The sequence below is a fragment of the Saccopteryx bilineata genome, chromosome 8, assembly GCF_036850765.1.
Source record: "Saccopteryx bilineata isolate mSacBil1 chromosome 8, mSacBil1_pri_phased_curated, whole genome shotgun sequence".
Classification (NCBI taxonomy): Eukaryota; Metazoa; Chordata; class Mammalia; order Chiroptera; family Emballonuridae; genus Saccopteryx; species Saccopteryx bilineata.
The window spans coordinates 97,387,728-97,402,798 of record NC_089497.1 but is presented as its reverse complement, the minus strand read 5'-3'; the positions used below and the strand labels follow the sequence as shown (position 1 = coordinate 97,402,798).

The 15,071-nt window shown below is 37.5% G+C and overlaps 1 protein-coding gene across 5 annotated transcripts in view; it reads left to right on the top strand.

Moving 5' to 3' along the window:
• NMD3 (NMD3 ribosome export adaptor) overlaps positions 1-11,678 on the top strand; it is a 46,456-nt gene extending 34,778 nt beyond the window's left edge. For all 5 annotated transcript variants that reach the window (XM_066241374.1, XM_066241375.1, XM_066241373.1 and 2 more), the window contains 5 exons: positions 4,354-4,466; positions 5,902-5,974; positions 7,853-7,959; positions 8,948-9,018; positions 9,955-11,678. In XM_066241374.1, coding sequence (XP_066097471.1) covers positions 4,354-4,466; positions 5,902-5,974; positions 7,853-7,959; positions 8,948-9,018; positions 9,955-10,085 — 495 coding nt within the window. In that variant the 3' untranslated portion in view covers positions 10,086-11,678. The remainder of the gene's footprint in view (positions 1-4,353; positions 4,467-5,901; positions 5,975-7,852; positions 7,960-8,947; positions 9,019-9,954) is intronic.
• The last annotated feature ends 3,393 nt before the right edge of the window (positions 11,679-15,071 follow it).

Here is a 15,071-nt window from a genome sequence, read left to right as displayed (position 1 = left end):
TTGAATCATGTTGTATGACTTTTTTAATGTACTGTTGGATCTCGTTTGCTAATGTTTTTTTGAGAATTTTAGCATCTATGTTCATCAGGGCTTTTGGCCTATATATATATCTTTTTTTTTTGTAGTGTCTTTACCTGATTTTGGAATGAGGATAACGCTTGCCTCATAAAACAAGCTTGGAAGTCTTCCCTCCTCTTGAATTTTTTGAAACACCTTGAGAAGAAGAAGTGTTAGTTCTTCTTTGAATAGTTGGTAAAATTCACCTTTGAAGCCATACTGTTCAGGACTTTTGTTTGTTGGGAGTTTTTTGATAAGTGTTTCAATTTCTTTTTTTCTTTTTTTACAGAGACGAGAGAGAGTCAGAGAGAGGGATAGATAGGGACAGACAGACAGGAACGGAGAGAGATGAGAAGCATCAATCATCAGTTTTTCGTTGCGACACCTTAGTTGTTCATTGATTGCTTTCTCATATGTGCCTTGACTGTGGGCCCTCAGCAAACCGAGTAACCTCTTGCTTGAGCCACACCTCTCAGGGCGACCCTCCCCAAAGTGAGAGTTCCTCCAGACCCTCAGCTGCCACTTGATCCTGGGAGCGGGGCAGCCCTTTCCGTGTCTCTGCCCTTCCTACCAGTCTTGATGTGGCTTCTGTGCTCCTTTGTTACAGACTCCTTTTTATTTAGTCCAAAGTTTTTTTTTCAGGATGATTGTTTTTAAACTAGGTTATAATCCAGTTTGGTCCTGGCATGTGGCAGTTGTAACGTCCACCTGTTTTGTTGCCATCTTGGAATCTCTGATACTGTGTTTCTAATTTCAAATTCCACTTGTTCATTTTGGTATGTAGAAAAGTGTTTGACTTTCAGTTATAACTTGTTTCCTGTAAACTCACTGTATTCTAGGAGTTTCTTTGTTCATTCAGGTTTTCTACATACATAGTCATATGTTATTTGCAAACAAAGATAATTTTATTTTTATCTTCCCAATCTATATATCTTTCATTTTCATTTCTATTTTTTTTTTTGTATTGACTAGGATTTCTAGTAGGATACTGAAAAACAGTGGTAAGAGGACTTCAGTAGCCACTGTAGTAAACAGTATGGTGTTTCCTCAAAAAATTAAAAATGGAACTGCCTTTTGACCCAGCTATCCCACTTTTAGGAATATATTCTAAGAATACCAAATCACTGATTCAAAAGAAGAAATATTCCCCCATGTTTATGGCAGCATTGTTTACAATAGCCAAGATCTGTCAGTCAGTTGAAGAGTGGATTAAAAAGCAGTAGTACTGGCCCTGGCCGGTTGGCTCAGCGGTAGAGTGTTGGCCTGGCGTGCAGGGGACCTGGGTTCGATTCCTGGCCAGGGCACATAGGAGAAGCACCCATTTGCTTCTCCTCCCCCCACCCCCTCCTTCCTCTCTGTCTCTCTCTTCCCCTCCCGCAGCCAAGGCTCCATTGGAGCAAAGATGGCCCGGGCGCTGGGGATGGCTCCTTGGCCTCTGCCCCAGGCGCTGGAGTGGCTCTGGTCGTGGCAGAGCGACGCCCCGGAGGGGCGGAGCATCGCCCCCTGGTGAGCAGAGCATCGCCCCTGCTGGGCGTGCCGGGTGGATCCCGGTCGGGCGCATGCGGGAGTCTGTCTGACTGTCTCTCCACGTTTCCAGCTCCAGAAAAATACAAAAAAAAAAAAAAAAAAAAAGCAGTGGTACTTATACATGATGGAATACTATGTAGCTGTGAAAAGAAGGAAATCTTCCCTTTTGTGACAGCATGGATGGACCTGGAGATTATTATGCTAAGTAAAATAAGCCAGGCAGAGAAAGACAAATATCATATGATCTCACTTATATAGAACAAAGTGAACTGAGGAATAGACTAGAGGCAGAGGCAGGGTCACAGGGACCAGAGGGACAGCAGTCAGAGGGATGGGATTAGAAAAGGTGAAGGGATTAGTGAAATTAAATATATTATACATAACACAGAGATACAGAAAATAAGAAAGCAAATGCTACAGGGAAGGCGGAGGGAGTCAGGGAGAGGGGCCAGAGGGGGTATAATGGGGAACACGGTGGTAGGGATAAGGGTGTTATATTGAGTGGAACACTTGAATCCATGTTAACACAATAAAGTAAAATTAATAAAAAGAAAACAAAAAACAACTGGGCCCTGGCTGGTTGGCTCAGCAGTAGAGCATCGGTCCACTTGTGGAAGTCCCGGGTTTGATTCCTGGCCAGGGCACACAGGAGAAGTGCCCATCTGGTTCTCCACCCTCCCCATTTCCTTCCTCCCTCCCCCCCCCCCCCCCCCCCCACAAGCCAAGGCTCTGTGGGAGCAAAGTTGGCCTGGGTGCTGAGGGTGGCTTCATGGCCTCTGCCTCAGGCGCTAAAAATAATGGCTCCAGTTACAATGGAGTAACACCCCAGATGGCAGAGCATCACTCCCTAGTGGGCTTTCCTGGTGAATCCCGGTCAGGCGCATGCAGGAGTCTGTCTCTCTGCCTCTCCGCTTCTCACTTCAGAAAAAATATACAGGAAAAAAGAAACAGTGGTAAGAGGGGTCATCCTTGGCTTGTATTTGATCTTGGTGGGAAATCTTCAAGTTTCTCACCATTAGGTATAATATTAGCTGTTTTTTGTCTGTCAAGTTGAAGAAGTTTCCTTCTGTTCCTACTTTGTAAGAGTTTTTAATTTTTAACATGATTAGTGTGTTGGATTTATTTGAAGTGATTGATGGATTACCTTAATTGATTTTTGCATATTGAACTGGTTTTACATACATTGGGTTAAATCTCACTTGGTCATAGTGTACAATTTTTTAATATTTTGTTGAAGATTTTTGCATCCATGCTCATAAGAGCGCACCAGTCTGCTTGCCTGGTAATGTCCATGAAGGCCTGGTTTTGGTATTAGGGTAATATTGTCCATGTAAATGTGGTAGGAAGTATTCTGTCTTCTCTCTTCTGGAAGAGATTATAGAGATTTAATATAATATCTTCCTTAAATGTTTGGTTATCAGGGAATCCATCTGGACCTGGTGCTTTCTGTTTGAAAGGTTATTATTTGTTGATTCAATTTCTTTAATAGATAGAGGTCTATTCCTTTGTCCTTTTGACATGACTTTCCCAGTGTTTGAAAGCATCCTTAGTTTCTGGTACATCACAATGTTTAGATGTTCCAGAATCACATTTGTATATTTATTACCCCATATCTGAAATCAGGCATTTCTTCAAAGCTATGAGTGTGATTTCCTTTACTATGAATTGGTGTTTAGAGATCCCCATTTTGTAAACTAATGGTCCTTATTTACACAGAGGTGATACTGTGTTTTGAGACAAAATAACTTCTGATAATTTGGGAAACCAATGGAGATAGAAGACAAATTAATTTTCACATTTTTATTTAAAATAAAAAAAATATGGTAAAGAGCAAACATCATTTATAATAAACGTAGAAGAATACCACTTTCTCTTAGGTATACATAAAACGAGATACTATATATTTTTGGTTTTCAAAATACTTAACTAAAATAGATTTGTAAGTCTCTTATGAATAGATGCGATTTAAGTTATCCAAAAAGTGTGTCCTGTTACATAGGATTTAGTCTCTTTCTGGTAATTCACTTTTTTTTTCATTTCTTCTCCTTTTACCTTTACTTTTTATTTCTTTGATCTTCCGTAGTCCTATCCATAACTCTTAGTATTGCTTTTTTTTTAATGTTTATTTTATTGATTCAGGGAAAGAGAGAGACAGGAACATTGATCTTTTCCAGCATGTGCCCTGAGCCAGGATCAAACCCATAACCTCTGTGTTTCAGGAAGGTGCTCTAACCAACCAAGTCATCTATCCAGTCAAGGCAAATTTTAGTATTGCTCTTGATCTCAATGGGTCTGCTTTTGTTAATAAAGGCTATTGGTATATGCTGCAGTTAATTCAGTCTGGTAGTCTGAATGTCAATTACAATTGCTTGTAAAATTTTCTGTTGGAAGGGGACTTGAATGGTTTTCTAGTTTAATATTTCAAACTTGGGATGTTGTTTCTGCAACATGTTTTTTGCTCAGTCTGTATTGGCCCATCAGCCTGTGAAAATATTTCTTACAGAAATTCTACAGATGTCTGTTTTAGGTGACATTGGTAATATTTTATAAAAGGCTTGACTAAAATCTTAACAAAAATATTTATTTTATGAATTCCTTGTGAGTTTTTCTATACTCATAATTAAGTAATTTGTTAACTTTTTTACAGTGTTTCAGAAATCTGAAAAAATAAAATAATCTTTTTTTTTTTAATGAAAATTAAAACAAAGTCAGTATTGTATTTAAGTGCCTATGAAATGAGTTTTGAGTTCCATTTTCTTTCCTGTTAAGCATACCCTTGGGGAAGTCTGGGTACAGAAAACATCTGAAATGAATACAGATAAACAATATTTTTGTCGCACCCATTTGGGACATCTTCTGAATCCCGGAGACCTGGTGTTGGGGTTTGTATTACTTTATAGTATTTTAAAACTGTCAATTAGTATTGCAGTTTTTTTTCAGGAGCCAGCAAAGCTATCTAAAATACTAAAGTTGTTTATTCAGAAAAGAATTTAAGGGTTCTCGAGAGCCTTGTAGCTCATTTTACTATTACTAAGTAAATTAAACTGTAGATTGCACAGAAACCCATACTCCATTATGGCCATCATCTTAAAGCATCATTTGTTCCAAGATTTTGAGTAACTGAACTCTGAAGTTGTTTGATTAGATTGTATTTGTAATGGTGTAGGGGGGTGTTACTGCTCAGATATTGAACTTTTTTTTTTTTTTTTTTAATAATTTTCTGAAGTGAGGAGGCATAGAGACTCCCACTTGAGCCCAACCGGGATCCACCCGGCATGCCCACTAGGGGGCGATGCTCTGCCCATCTAGGGTGTTGCTCCATTGCAACTGGAGCCATCCTCAGTGCCGGGGCCAGTGGAGCCTTGGCTACGGGAGGGGAAAAGATAGCTATAGAGAAAGGAGAGGGGGAGGGGTGGAGAAGAAGGTGGGCACTTCTCCTGTGTGCCGTGGTCAGGAATCAAACCCGGGACTTTTACAAGCCGGGCCGATGCTCTACCACTGAGCCTGCCAGCCAGGGCCTCAAATATTTCACTTTTTAAAAATGGCATCTATAGTCTGACTTGTGGTGACACAGTGGATAATGCATCAGCCTGGAATGCTGAGGTTGCTAGTTCAAAACCCCTGGCTTGTCTGGTCAGGGCATATTTGAGAAGCAACTGCTGTGATCTGCTGCTTCCTCCTCCTTTCCCCCCTTTCTCCTCTCTCTAAAGTCAATAAAAAAATGGCAGCCATGTATGTAAAGGGTTTTTATAGGCATAGGGCAGTCTATTCTGCAGAGCCTTAAACATTACTACTTTTGCTCTTAGGGTTTTAGTTTTTTTTACTAGAGAATGAGCATGTTGTTTTGAATTGTTTTGTTGTAAAATAATGGAACCATCTAACGGAATCCTATAAGTCTGTTTTGCTTCTTTACAAATATGTAATGAAGTAGACAGTAATGGATATGTGAGACTCAGAGATAGAGTGCATTGTTATCTTTAGTATGTAATCTGTAGAAGTTCACTGTGAACTGTAAAATTATTTTTTTTTTAATATTTTATTCATTATAGAGAGGGAAGAGAGAGAGAGGAGAGGGGAGGAGCAAGAAGCATCAACTCCCATATGTGCCTTGACCAGGCAAGCCCAGGGTTTTGAACCGGCAACCTCAGTATTTCCAGGTTGACGCTTTATCCACTGCGCCACCACAGGTCAGGCTATAAAACTTTTGATATAGGAATTCATATTAAATGTTTGATCTTAAGAGGAACTTTTAGGTGATCATCTATAAAATAAAAGAATAGGTTATTGCCATTAAATGTTTCATTATTTTCATTTCAGGTTTGATTTAGCAAACTGCAACTTAAATGATGAGCATGTCAACAAAATGAACCCAGATAGAGTCCCAGATGTGGTAAGGCTTCGGATTTTTTCTTTTTGTTTTTTTCTTGTGTTAAACAGGATTGATATAACTCTTATGGGTGAGATGCACAAGTTCAGTTTTTAAAATAACAAGTCAATTTAGAGAGTTTTTTTGAAATTGCACATAAAAGTATAATAACAAAGGCCTTCATTTTAAATCGGTTTTCAACCAGTGTACTGGTTTAAAACTATGTGTTTTAAAACATGTATTGTAGTAGTACCTGAGTAGCCATGGGCATTGACTTCTTTTAGCATAGATTGTCAAATAAAAAATGACAAAGCCAATACAACAGTAACTGTTTGATGTGAAGAAATTAAAATTATACTTTTTTTTTGTCAGATTGGCAAAAATGTATATTTTTGGTGTGTTGCAGTATTTTAATTAGTTTATGTTTGCCATGAGATGAAAAAGATAGAAAATTGTTGTTTAAATTATTTTTATTAGTGGAAAAAATACAAGATTTAAAGAGGTTTTTTTTTTTTTTTGCTCTTATAATCACATTTTCACATTCTTTTAAAATGCTTGGGACTATCTGTGGAGGGGGGGGGAAATTACAGCTAAAATTAATGATCTTTACAGTTTATTCCGGTTCATTTTTATAGTCTCAGTATTTCATTTATTGTTCAGTTAAGAAGACACTGAGAATTAAACTTTTTTAGTTTGATTATAATTGATCCCTGGCCAGTTGGCTCAGCAGTAGAGCATTGGCCCAACGTGTGGAAGTACTGGGTTTGATTCCCTGTCACGGCACACAGGAGAAGCAAACATCTGTTTTTCCTCCCTTCCCGCTCTCCCTCACTCTCTCATTCACTTTTGCCCTCCTGTAGCCATGGCTCTAATGCTTTGAGGCACTGAGGATGGCTCCATTGCCTCGCCTCAGACATTAAAAATAGCTTGGTTGCTGAGCAGTGGAGCAGTGGACCCAGGTGGGCAGAGCATCAGCCCCAGACAGAGTTGCCAGGTGAATCCCTATTGGGGCATATACAGGAGTCTGTCTCTCTGTCTCCTTGCTTCTCTTAATGAAAAAAGTTAAAATAATTACAGTTGTAAATCTTCAAATAGCAAGTCTTAGAGAAAGACTCTGACTTTTGAAAAAACCTGTTAAATTCTAACTTGAGCTTGTAAGACTCAGCAACAGTGAATGTCAAATGTCAAAAAGACCTTATCTCCTGCTTCCTAATCTTGTAAAATAAACATTGATCTTCTTAGCTCTGGGCAAAAATAAAGTCATGGTATAAGGACTCCTTACTACCAGTTGTGCTTTTGTTAGTTAATAAATTAGGAAATAGAAAGTCTAAGTAGGTATTTCTAACTAGGTCATAACAGGAAATCATGATGTTATGAGATTTTGTATTATATTTTTCATTCATTCCGAAATTTATTAAACTGTTCTAGGGCATACAATTGTGAAAAAAGTATATATATAGTTCTATAAGTATATTTTGTTCCCACTTATTAGTGGAACAAAAGGGAGAAAAAGTGTCTATGATAATGTTTCAGAATGACTTATGTGAGTGGTAGCTAAAAACTGAACAATAGTGTAAAAAAACACACCAGAAACCTGAAGTTTTAGGTATAAAGAAAAAAATTTTCAATCACAGAAAAATTTCAGTTAGTAAATTTTATCAATTACACAAATGCTGGCTGGATGCATTCTCGTGAAATAATAAATACAGTACATGGAGAACAATAGACATTCTCTTGATACTACCTTTTGATCCCTCCCTACTCCTTTCCCTAACATGTAACTACTAGCATCAGTTTGGTGACTTCCTGACATTTCCATAACTTTTCATTTTTTAGCTTTATTGGATTTCAGGTGTTACCTTGTTTACATGGTAACTTTGCAAATACTTTTGTTACTTTTAGGTATTAATCAAGAAAAGCTATGACCGTACCAAACGTCAACGTCGTAGAAACTGGAAACTGAAAGAGCTTGCAAGAGAGAGAGAAAACATGGATACAGATAATGAAAGGTCCGAATTTTCTTTAAACTTTGTATGTGTCTAAAGGAAATCCTTATGATAAGGTTTTTATGGTTTCTATATTGTAAAGAGGCAGTCATCACACAGTTGTTTCTTGGGCTCAGTATTAATTTTGTGTTCTTACCAATGTGTTGATAGAATCAGTATAACAGAGTATAATGACATTTAACACAGAATTTTGTTATTATTTTCTAGGTAATGACCTGACAGTTCCAGTGTTATTGTAAACACTTTATTTGAAAAGTCAAAATATAATAAGTAATTATGTTGTGGATATTACAAATAGCAAATGAGTACTTAGGATAAAAAGAGAATAGCTTATTGATATCAAATATGCTATTTTTCAAACAATTTAAGGAGAAATGGAGATACTGTGTTCTAGATGATTTGAAAAGTGGCCTTAATGATGATAAAGACAATGATGTCTGAAAAAATAAAGAGTTTAAATAAAATTGCCCCATTAAATATGAGTAGATATTTCCAACTGGGTCATAATAGGAGATCATGATGATCTTAAAAGATTTGTATTGTTTAAGATTATTTATTCATTTTACAATTTATTTTTCTTTCATGAACATCGTATTTCTAAAATATCTCAATGTAATTTAAAATGAGTATGTATTAAATATGTAATGTTAAATTAATTTGATATTATAAGGACACATTTGAGTAATTTACCTGTGTTCTTAAAAATATAAGTATTTCAACTTGGCCATAGGACTTTTCTGGGAGAAGTAAATTGGGAAGGAGCTTTCTCATTGTGTTATATTAAAATTAACTTTACCTTATGTTCAGTTGTATGTTTTTATCATGTAATTTTGAAAGAAAAAACTTAGAGTATTTAACATGCATACTTGACAACCAGATATTTTAAATATTTTAATACTTCTAACACATCTTGCAGTACTGAAAATGAAGAAAAGATAATGTCATACTTAGTAAAGATGCAGTATTTAAATGTTTCTTTATGCTTTTGTAGGCAATACCAAGATTTCCTTGAAGATCTTGAAGAAGATGAGGCAATTAGAAAAAATGTAAACATTTACAGAGGTTGGTGTTTGAGTGTTTAAGTTATCTTTTGTATAGGGTGGGGCAAAACTAGGTTTACAGCTGTGAGTATGCAAAATACAATTTTTTTTTTGTATTTTTCTGAAGCTGGAAATGGGGAGAGACAGTCAGACAGACTCCCGCATATGCCTGACTGGGATCCACCCGGCATGCCCACCAGGGGGTGATGCTCTGCCCCTCTGGGGCGTCGCTCTGTTGCGACCAGAGCCACTCCAGGGCCTGGGGCAGAGGCCAAGGAGCCATCCGCAGCGCCTGGGCCATCCTTGCTCCAATGGAGCCTTGCTGCGGGAGGGGAAGAAAGAGACAGAGAGGAAGGAGAGGGGGAGGGGTGGAGAAGCAGATGGGCGCTTCTCCTGTGTGCCCTGGCCGGGAATCAAACCCGGGACTTCTGCACGCCAGGCCGACGCTCTACCACTGAGCCAACCGGCCAGGGCCTGCAAAATACAATTCTTGTATGATTCTTTATTAATTATTGTATTATTTTCCATACAAACAACTGAAAACCTAATTTTGTCTCACCCTGTATATAGATATATTCTCCCACAGTGATTATTCTGGTATCTTAAACTTTGATTTCATAAATGACTTTTATTGTGTGTTTTTAAAACTCTTCTAGTTAAACATTTATTTTTTAAAAATACTTGCAAAACAGAAAAACTTGTTTAAATGTCTGTTATACCACATTTGATACTATTTATATCCTGGTATGATCCCTCAAGTTGTTGACCCCTACACTAGTAGATATTTGTTCATATATTTATGCAGTTCAGTCATTCAATGAATGGTTAAATGCCTGTTCTAGATACAATAAAAGATCTGTGGATAAATATGGTTAAATAACAATAATGATGGTGGGGGCAGAAATTTGCATTTTTTGGATTTGTATGTATTTGAAATTCTCCTTATATTTTTTCTTAGATTCAGCCATTCCTGTGGAAAATGACACAGATGATGAAGGAACACCTCGAATCAGTCTGGCTGAGATGCTCGAAGACCTTCACGTTTCTCAAGATGCCACTGGTGAAGAAGGTGGATCGATGATGACATAATGAGATCATGTTGTAGATGGTTTCCACATCTGTAGGCTCAGGGCATTGGACAAAATAACCTTTTCTATTCCACTATGCCTCATAGAGGAGAAATTTAGTTTTCAATCTGAATAAATATGACTGTTTTGATTGCTCACTAAAAGTATCGAAAAGATTGATAACTTTGAGATTTTAGATAAAAGATCAGACTACTGTTATTATTGATATTTAGACCATTTTATATGTAGGCTTTTATTGGTTTGCTTTTCTTGTGAAACGTATTTTCACGTAACATTAGCTCTGGATTTAAAAGTTGTGATTCCTTGGAAGTTATCTAACCCTGCAAGCATAAAAGAAGCCTTCACATTCTTTGTGTACTGATTGCTTTAGTAAAAGCATGTGAAGAGTCATTTTTAATATGAACTTTTTATGCACTTGGATCTACTTTAGATTAGTTTTATGTCCTTGGGTAGGGAAATTGGAGGTCAGTTTATCACTGGGCATTCAGGAGGAAAGTTAATTTCTTTAATTAACATTTTTAAAAGTTGATATATTGGGGTTTATCTTAATTTTTATTGCAGAAGAAAATATATATATTTAAATTATTTGGATTTGTAGTAAACATGGACTAATTATTTAAAGGTTAAATAACAATTTGTAACTTTTGCCTGTGTCAGCAGGTTAGGGCAGTAGCTGCTTATGTCATAAAAATGTCTTCCTATCAATGCAAGGATGTTGCTTTAAAATTTTTGGTTTACAAATTGAAGGGAAAGATTTTTCTTTATATAAGTTTCTGATATTGAACACATAAATGTAAGGTCGGTGGATAGAGGGATGGTGACGTAGGGACTCAGACCCGCCCACTTTGGCTAGGACCGCCCACAATCAAGCCCGCCAAAGGAAGCTTCCCAGGAACCATTTGGAAAGAAGCGATCGTCTGCCAGCCAGAGAAATTTCACCACGTCATAGTAGCTCCACTTCCCTAGAGGGACCCTTTAAATATCTCCCATGCGGTTTAATCCATGCAACTTCCCTAGCCTCCATCTTTCTTTCCTCGGGGCCACGGAACCTTGCCGGGCGGGTTGTGCGCTCTATACTCAATAAAGCCGTTTATTATTCCACACTTTGCGGCTCTGGCCCGTTTCTTCCTTCTCAGCGGGGAAAAATACCTTACAATAACCATCACAAAGAATGTTACAATCCAGCATATAGATGGTGAAGTAATAAAAATGATCTTCATGCTTAGATATGAGTGGAGGAATGCCTTCCACATCCTTGAAAGAAAGGAGTTAGCTTGGGTTTTAAAGTGTTCTGGGAATAAAATAGTAAGATCCTATTTTTATAAGCAAGATGATACTTCTTAAGTATTTCAGAAATAAGAACCAATTTAAAAATTGTAGGTATACCACTAAATAAAGATACTGAGTAAGTGCTGAATGGATTTTCCTTTTTTAAAATTGGACTTCTTAATTCTGAAGTTATGAATAAAGGCTTGAAATTTCTATTTTGCTCCTCTTCTGTCTACATATTTAAAGTTTTCACTTGTAGTCTGTGTTTACTTGTTTTATGTCAAGACTTTTAAAAAGCATGAAAATAAAAACATTTTCTCTCTTTTCTGTGTCCTTGAGGTGACTGCATCAGTGTCACATTTAAATGACCGAGTATCTCATGCAGTTTTTCAAACTAAAATTATGGTTTTTAAGTACTTGTCATATGCTTTTCCCACTGAAAATTAGTTTCCCATTAACCTTATTTAGTCTTACTCTTTTAGATGTTATGTCTTCTGAGTAATGAAACTTATTGGTTAAAATAAGGCTGTGGCAGAGGCAGGAATGTAGCTAAGAGAAAAGCTGTTAGGCCCTGGCTGGTCAGCTCAGTAGAGCATTGGCCCAGTGTGTGGACGTCCTGGGTTCTATTCCCAGTCATGGCACATGTGAGAAGTGACCATTTGCTTCTCTTCCCCTTCTCTATTTCCTTCCCGCAGCCAGTGGCTTGTTTGGTTCATGGGTCAGCCACTGGGTGGATCCTGGGCTGGGTACATGGTAGAGTCTATCTCCCCTCCTATCACTTAAAAGCTGGTAGTCAAGAGTTGCACAATTACACAGCCCTCATAAATCTACCATTTAAGTATAGTTTTTAGGCTTATGGGTTGCAAAATACTCTTGTTCATACAATTTGAGAATGCTGGCAGTAATCAAATAGGAAGCTGATTTATAACCCAATTTATAAATTTGAATAATTTCTAAGTCAGTAAGGTCAGTTGTCTTTGAAGCAAAATCTGCACTCAAAGCTGCTGTTTTATAGATAAAGGTCAAAGAACAAGGAAACAGGTGGGGAGATTGTTGCTTGTGTAATTCATATGTGTAACAGCATCAAGCTAATTCTTTGCCACAGCAGAACCCAGGACTTGAAGCTGTCTGCGGGATACACCTATCTCATCAGTACTGAGTCCATGGCAGTGCTTGTTCTAGACCAGGGGTAGTCAACCTTTTTATACCTACCACCCATTTCTGTATCTCTGTTAGTAGTAACATTTTTTAACTGCCCACCAGTTCCACAGTAATGGTGATTTATAAAGTAGGGAAGTAACTTTACTTTATAAAATTTATAAAGCAGAGTTACAGCAAGTTAAAGCATATAATAATAATTACTTACCAAGTACTTTATGTCGGATTTTTGCTAAGTTTGGAAGAATAAATCTTTGTAAAACAACTTACTATAGTTAAATCTATCTTTTTATTAATACTTTGGTTGCTCCGCTACCGCCCACCATGAAAGCTGGAATGCCCACTAGTGGGCGGTAGGGACCAGGTTGACTACCACTGGTCTAGGCTCTTAATTTTACTAAATGTAAATGTGTTCATTGTATTTTATTTATTTATTTACTTTATTAAGTAAGAAGAAGGGAGATTGTGAGACAGACTCCCACATGTACTCTAACTGATCTTCCCCGGCAACCTCTGTCTGGGGCTGATGCTGGAATCAACTGAGCTATTTTTATTTTTAGTGCCTGAGGCTGATGTGCATGGACCAACCAAGCTATCTTCATTGCCCAGGGCCGACGCTCAAACCTAATTTTATTTTTTAGATTATCTGTATTTTAACCCAAGAGATGTTTTATTAATAAATTTTTAATTTTGACATTTTCAGACAAAAGTTGGAAGATTGGCACAAAGAATTTCTGGATACCCTTCATTCGCATTTGCCAACGGAGCCCTTGCCTTGTTTGCTTTCTCTAATTTCTTCCTGAATAATTTAAAATTAACCCTAATTATGTCAGTGTTTCCTCTTCCAAGGGATTTTTTTATATAACCATAGTGCACTGGTCAAAATTAGGAAATTAACACACTATTATCTAATTGAGAACCATATTGATATTTTATCAATTGTTCCAACTATAAAGTCCTTTATAAAAAAAAATAAATCCAACATTGTGCATTGCATTGGGTTCTCTTATCTTTTTAGACTTTTATTTGGACCAATTACTGAGGTTTGTTTTTTTGGTTTTTTTTTGTTTTTTTTTTGGTGGCAGAGATAGAATCAGAGAGGGACAGATATGGACGGACAGACAGGAAGGGAGTGATTGTTTTCTCATGTGCCTTGATGGGGGGCTTCAGCAGAGCATATGACCCCTTGCTCAAGCCAGCGACCTTGGGCTCAAGCTGCTGAGCTTTGCTCAAACCAGATGAGCCTGCGCTCAAACTGGCGGCTTAGGGGTCTCGAACCTGGGTCCTCTGCATCCCAGTCCGACACTATCCACTGCGTCACCGCCTGGTCAGGCCCAATTACTGAGTTTTATGTTTTTTTATTTTTTATTTTTTTTTTATAATTTTATTTTTTTAATGGGGTGACATCAATAAATTAGGATACATATATTCAAAGATAACAAGTCCAGGTTATCTTGTCGTTCAATTATGTTGCATACCCACCACCCAAAGTCAGATTGTCCTCTGTCACCTTCTATCTTGTTTTCTTTGTGCCCCTCCCCACCCCCTATCCCTCTCCCATTCCCCCCTCCCCCCCGTAACCACCACACTCTTATCAATGTCTCTTAGTTTCACTATTATGTCCCACCTACGTATGGAATAATACAGTTCCTGTTTTTTTCTGATTTACTTATTTTGCTTCGTATCATGTTATCAAGATCCCACCATTTTGCTGTAAATGTTCCGATGTCATCATTTCTTATGGCTGAGTAGTATTCCATAGTGTATATGTGCCACATCTTCTTTATCCAGTCATCTATTGATGGGCTTTGTGGTTGTTTCCATGTCCTGGCCACTGTGAACAATGCTGCAATAAACATGGGGCTGCATGTGTCTTATCAATGTTTCTGAGTTTTGGGGATATATACCCAGTAGAGGGATTGCTGGGTCATAAGGTAGTTCTATTTTCAGTTTTTTGAGGAACCACCATACTTTCTTCCATAATGGTTGTACTACTTTACATTCCCACCAACAGTGTATGAGGGTTCCTTTTTCTCCACAGCCTCTCCAACACTTGCTATTACCTGACTTGCTAATAACAGCTAATCGAACAGGTGTGAGGTGGTATCTCATTGCCGTTTTGATTTGCATTTCTCTAATAGCTAAAGAAGATGAACATCTTTTCATATATCTGTTGGCCATTTGTATTTCTTCCTGGGAGAAGTGTCTATTCATATCCTCTTCCCATTTTTTTATTGGATTGTTTGTTTCTTGTTGAGTTTTATGAGTTCTTTGTATATTTTGGATATTAGGCCCTTATCTGAGCTGTTGTTTGAAAATATCATTTCCCATTTAGTTGGCTTTCTGTTTATTTTGTTATCAGTTTCTCTTGCTGAGCAAAAACTTCTTAGTCTGATGTAGTCCCATTCATTAATTTTTGCCTTCACTTCTCTTGCCTGTGGAGTCAAATTCATAAAATGCTCTTTAAAACCCAGGTCCATGAGTTGAGTACCTATGTCTTCTTCTATGTACTTAATTGTTTCAGGTCTTATGTTTAGATCTTTGATCCATTTTGAGTTAA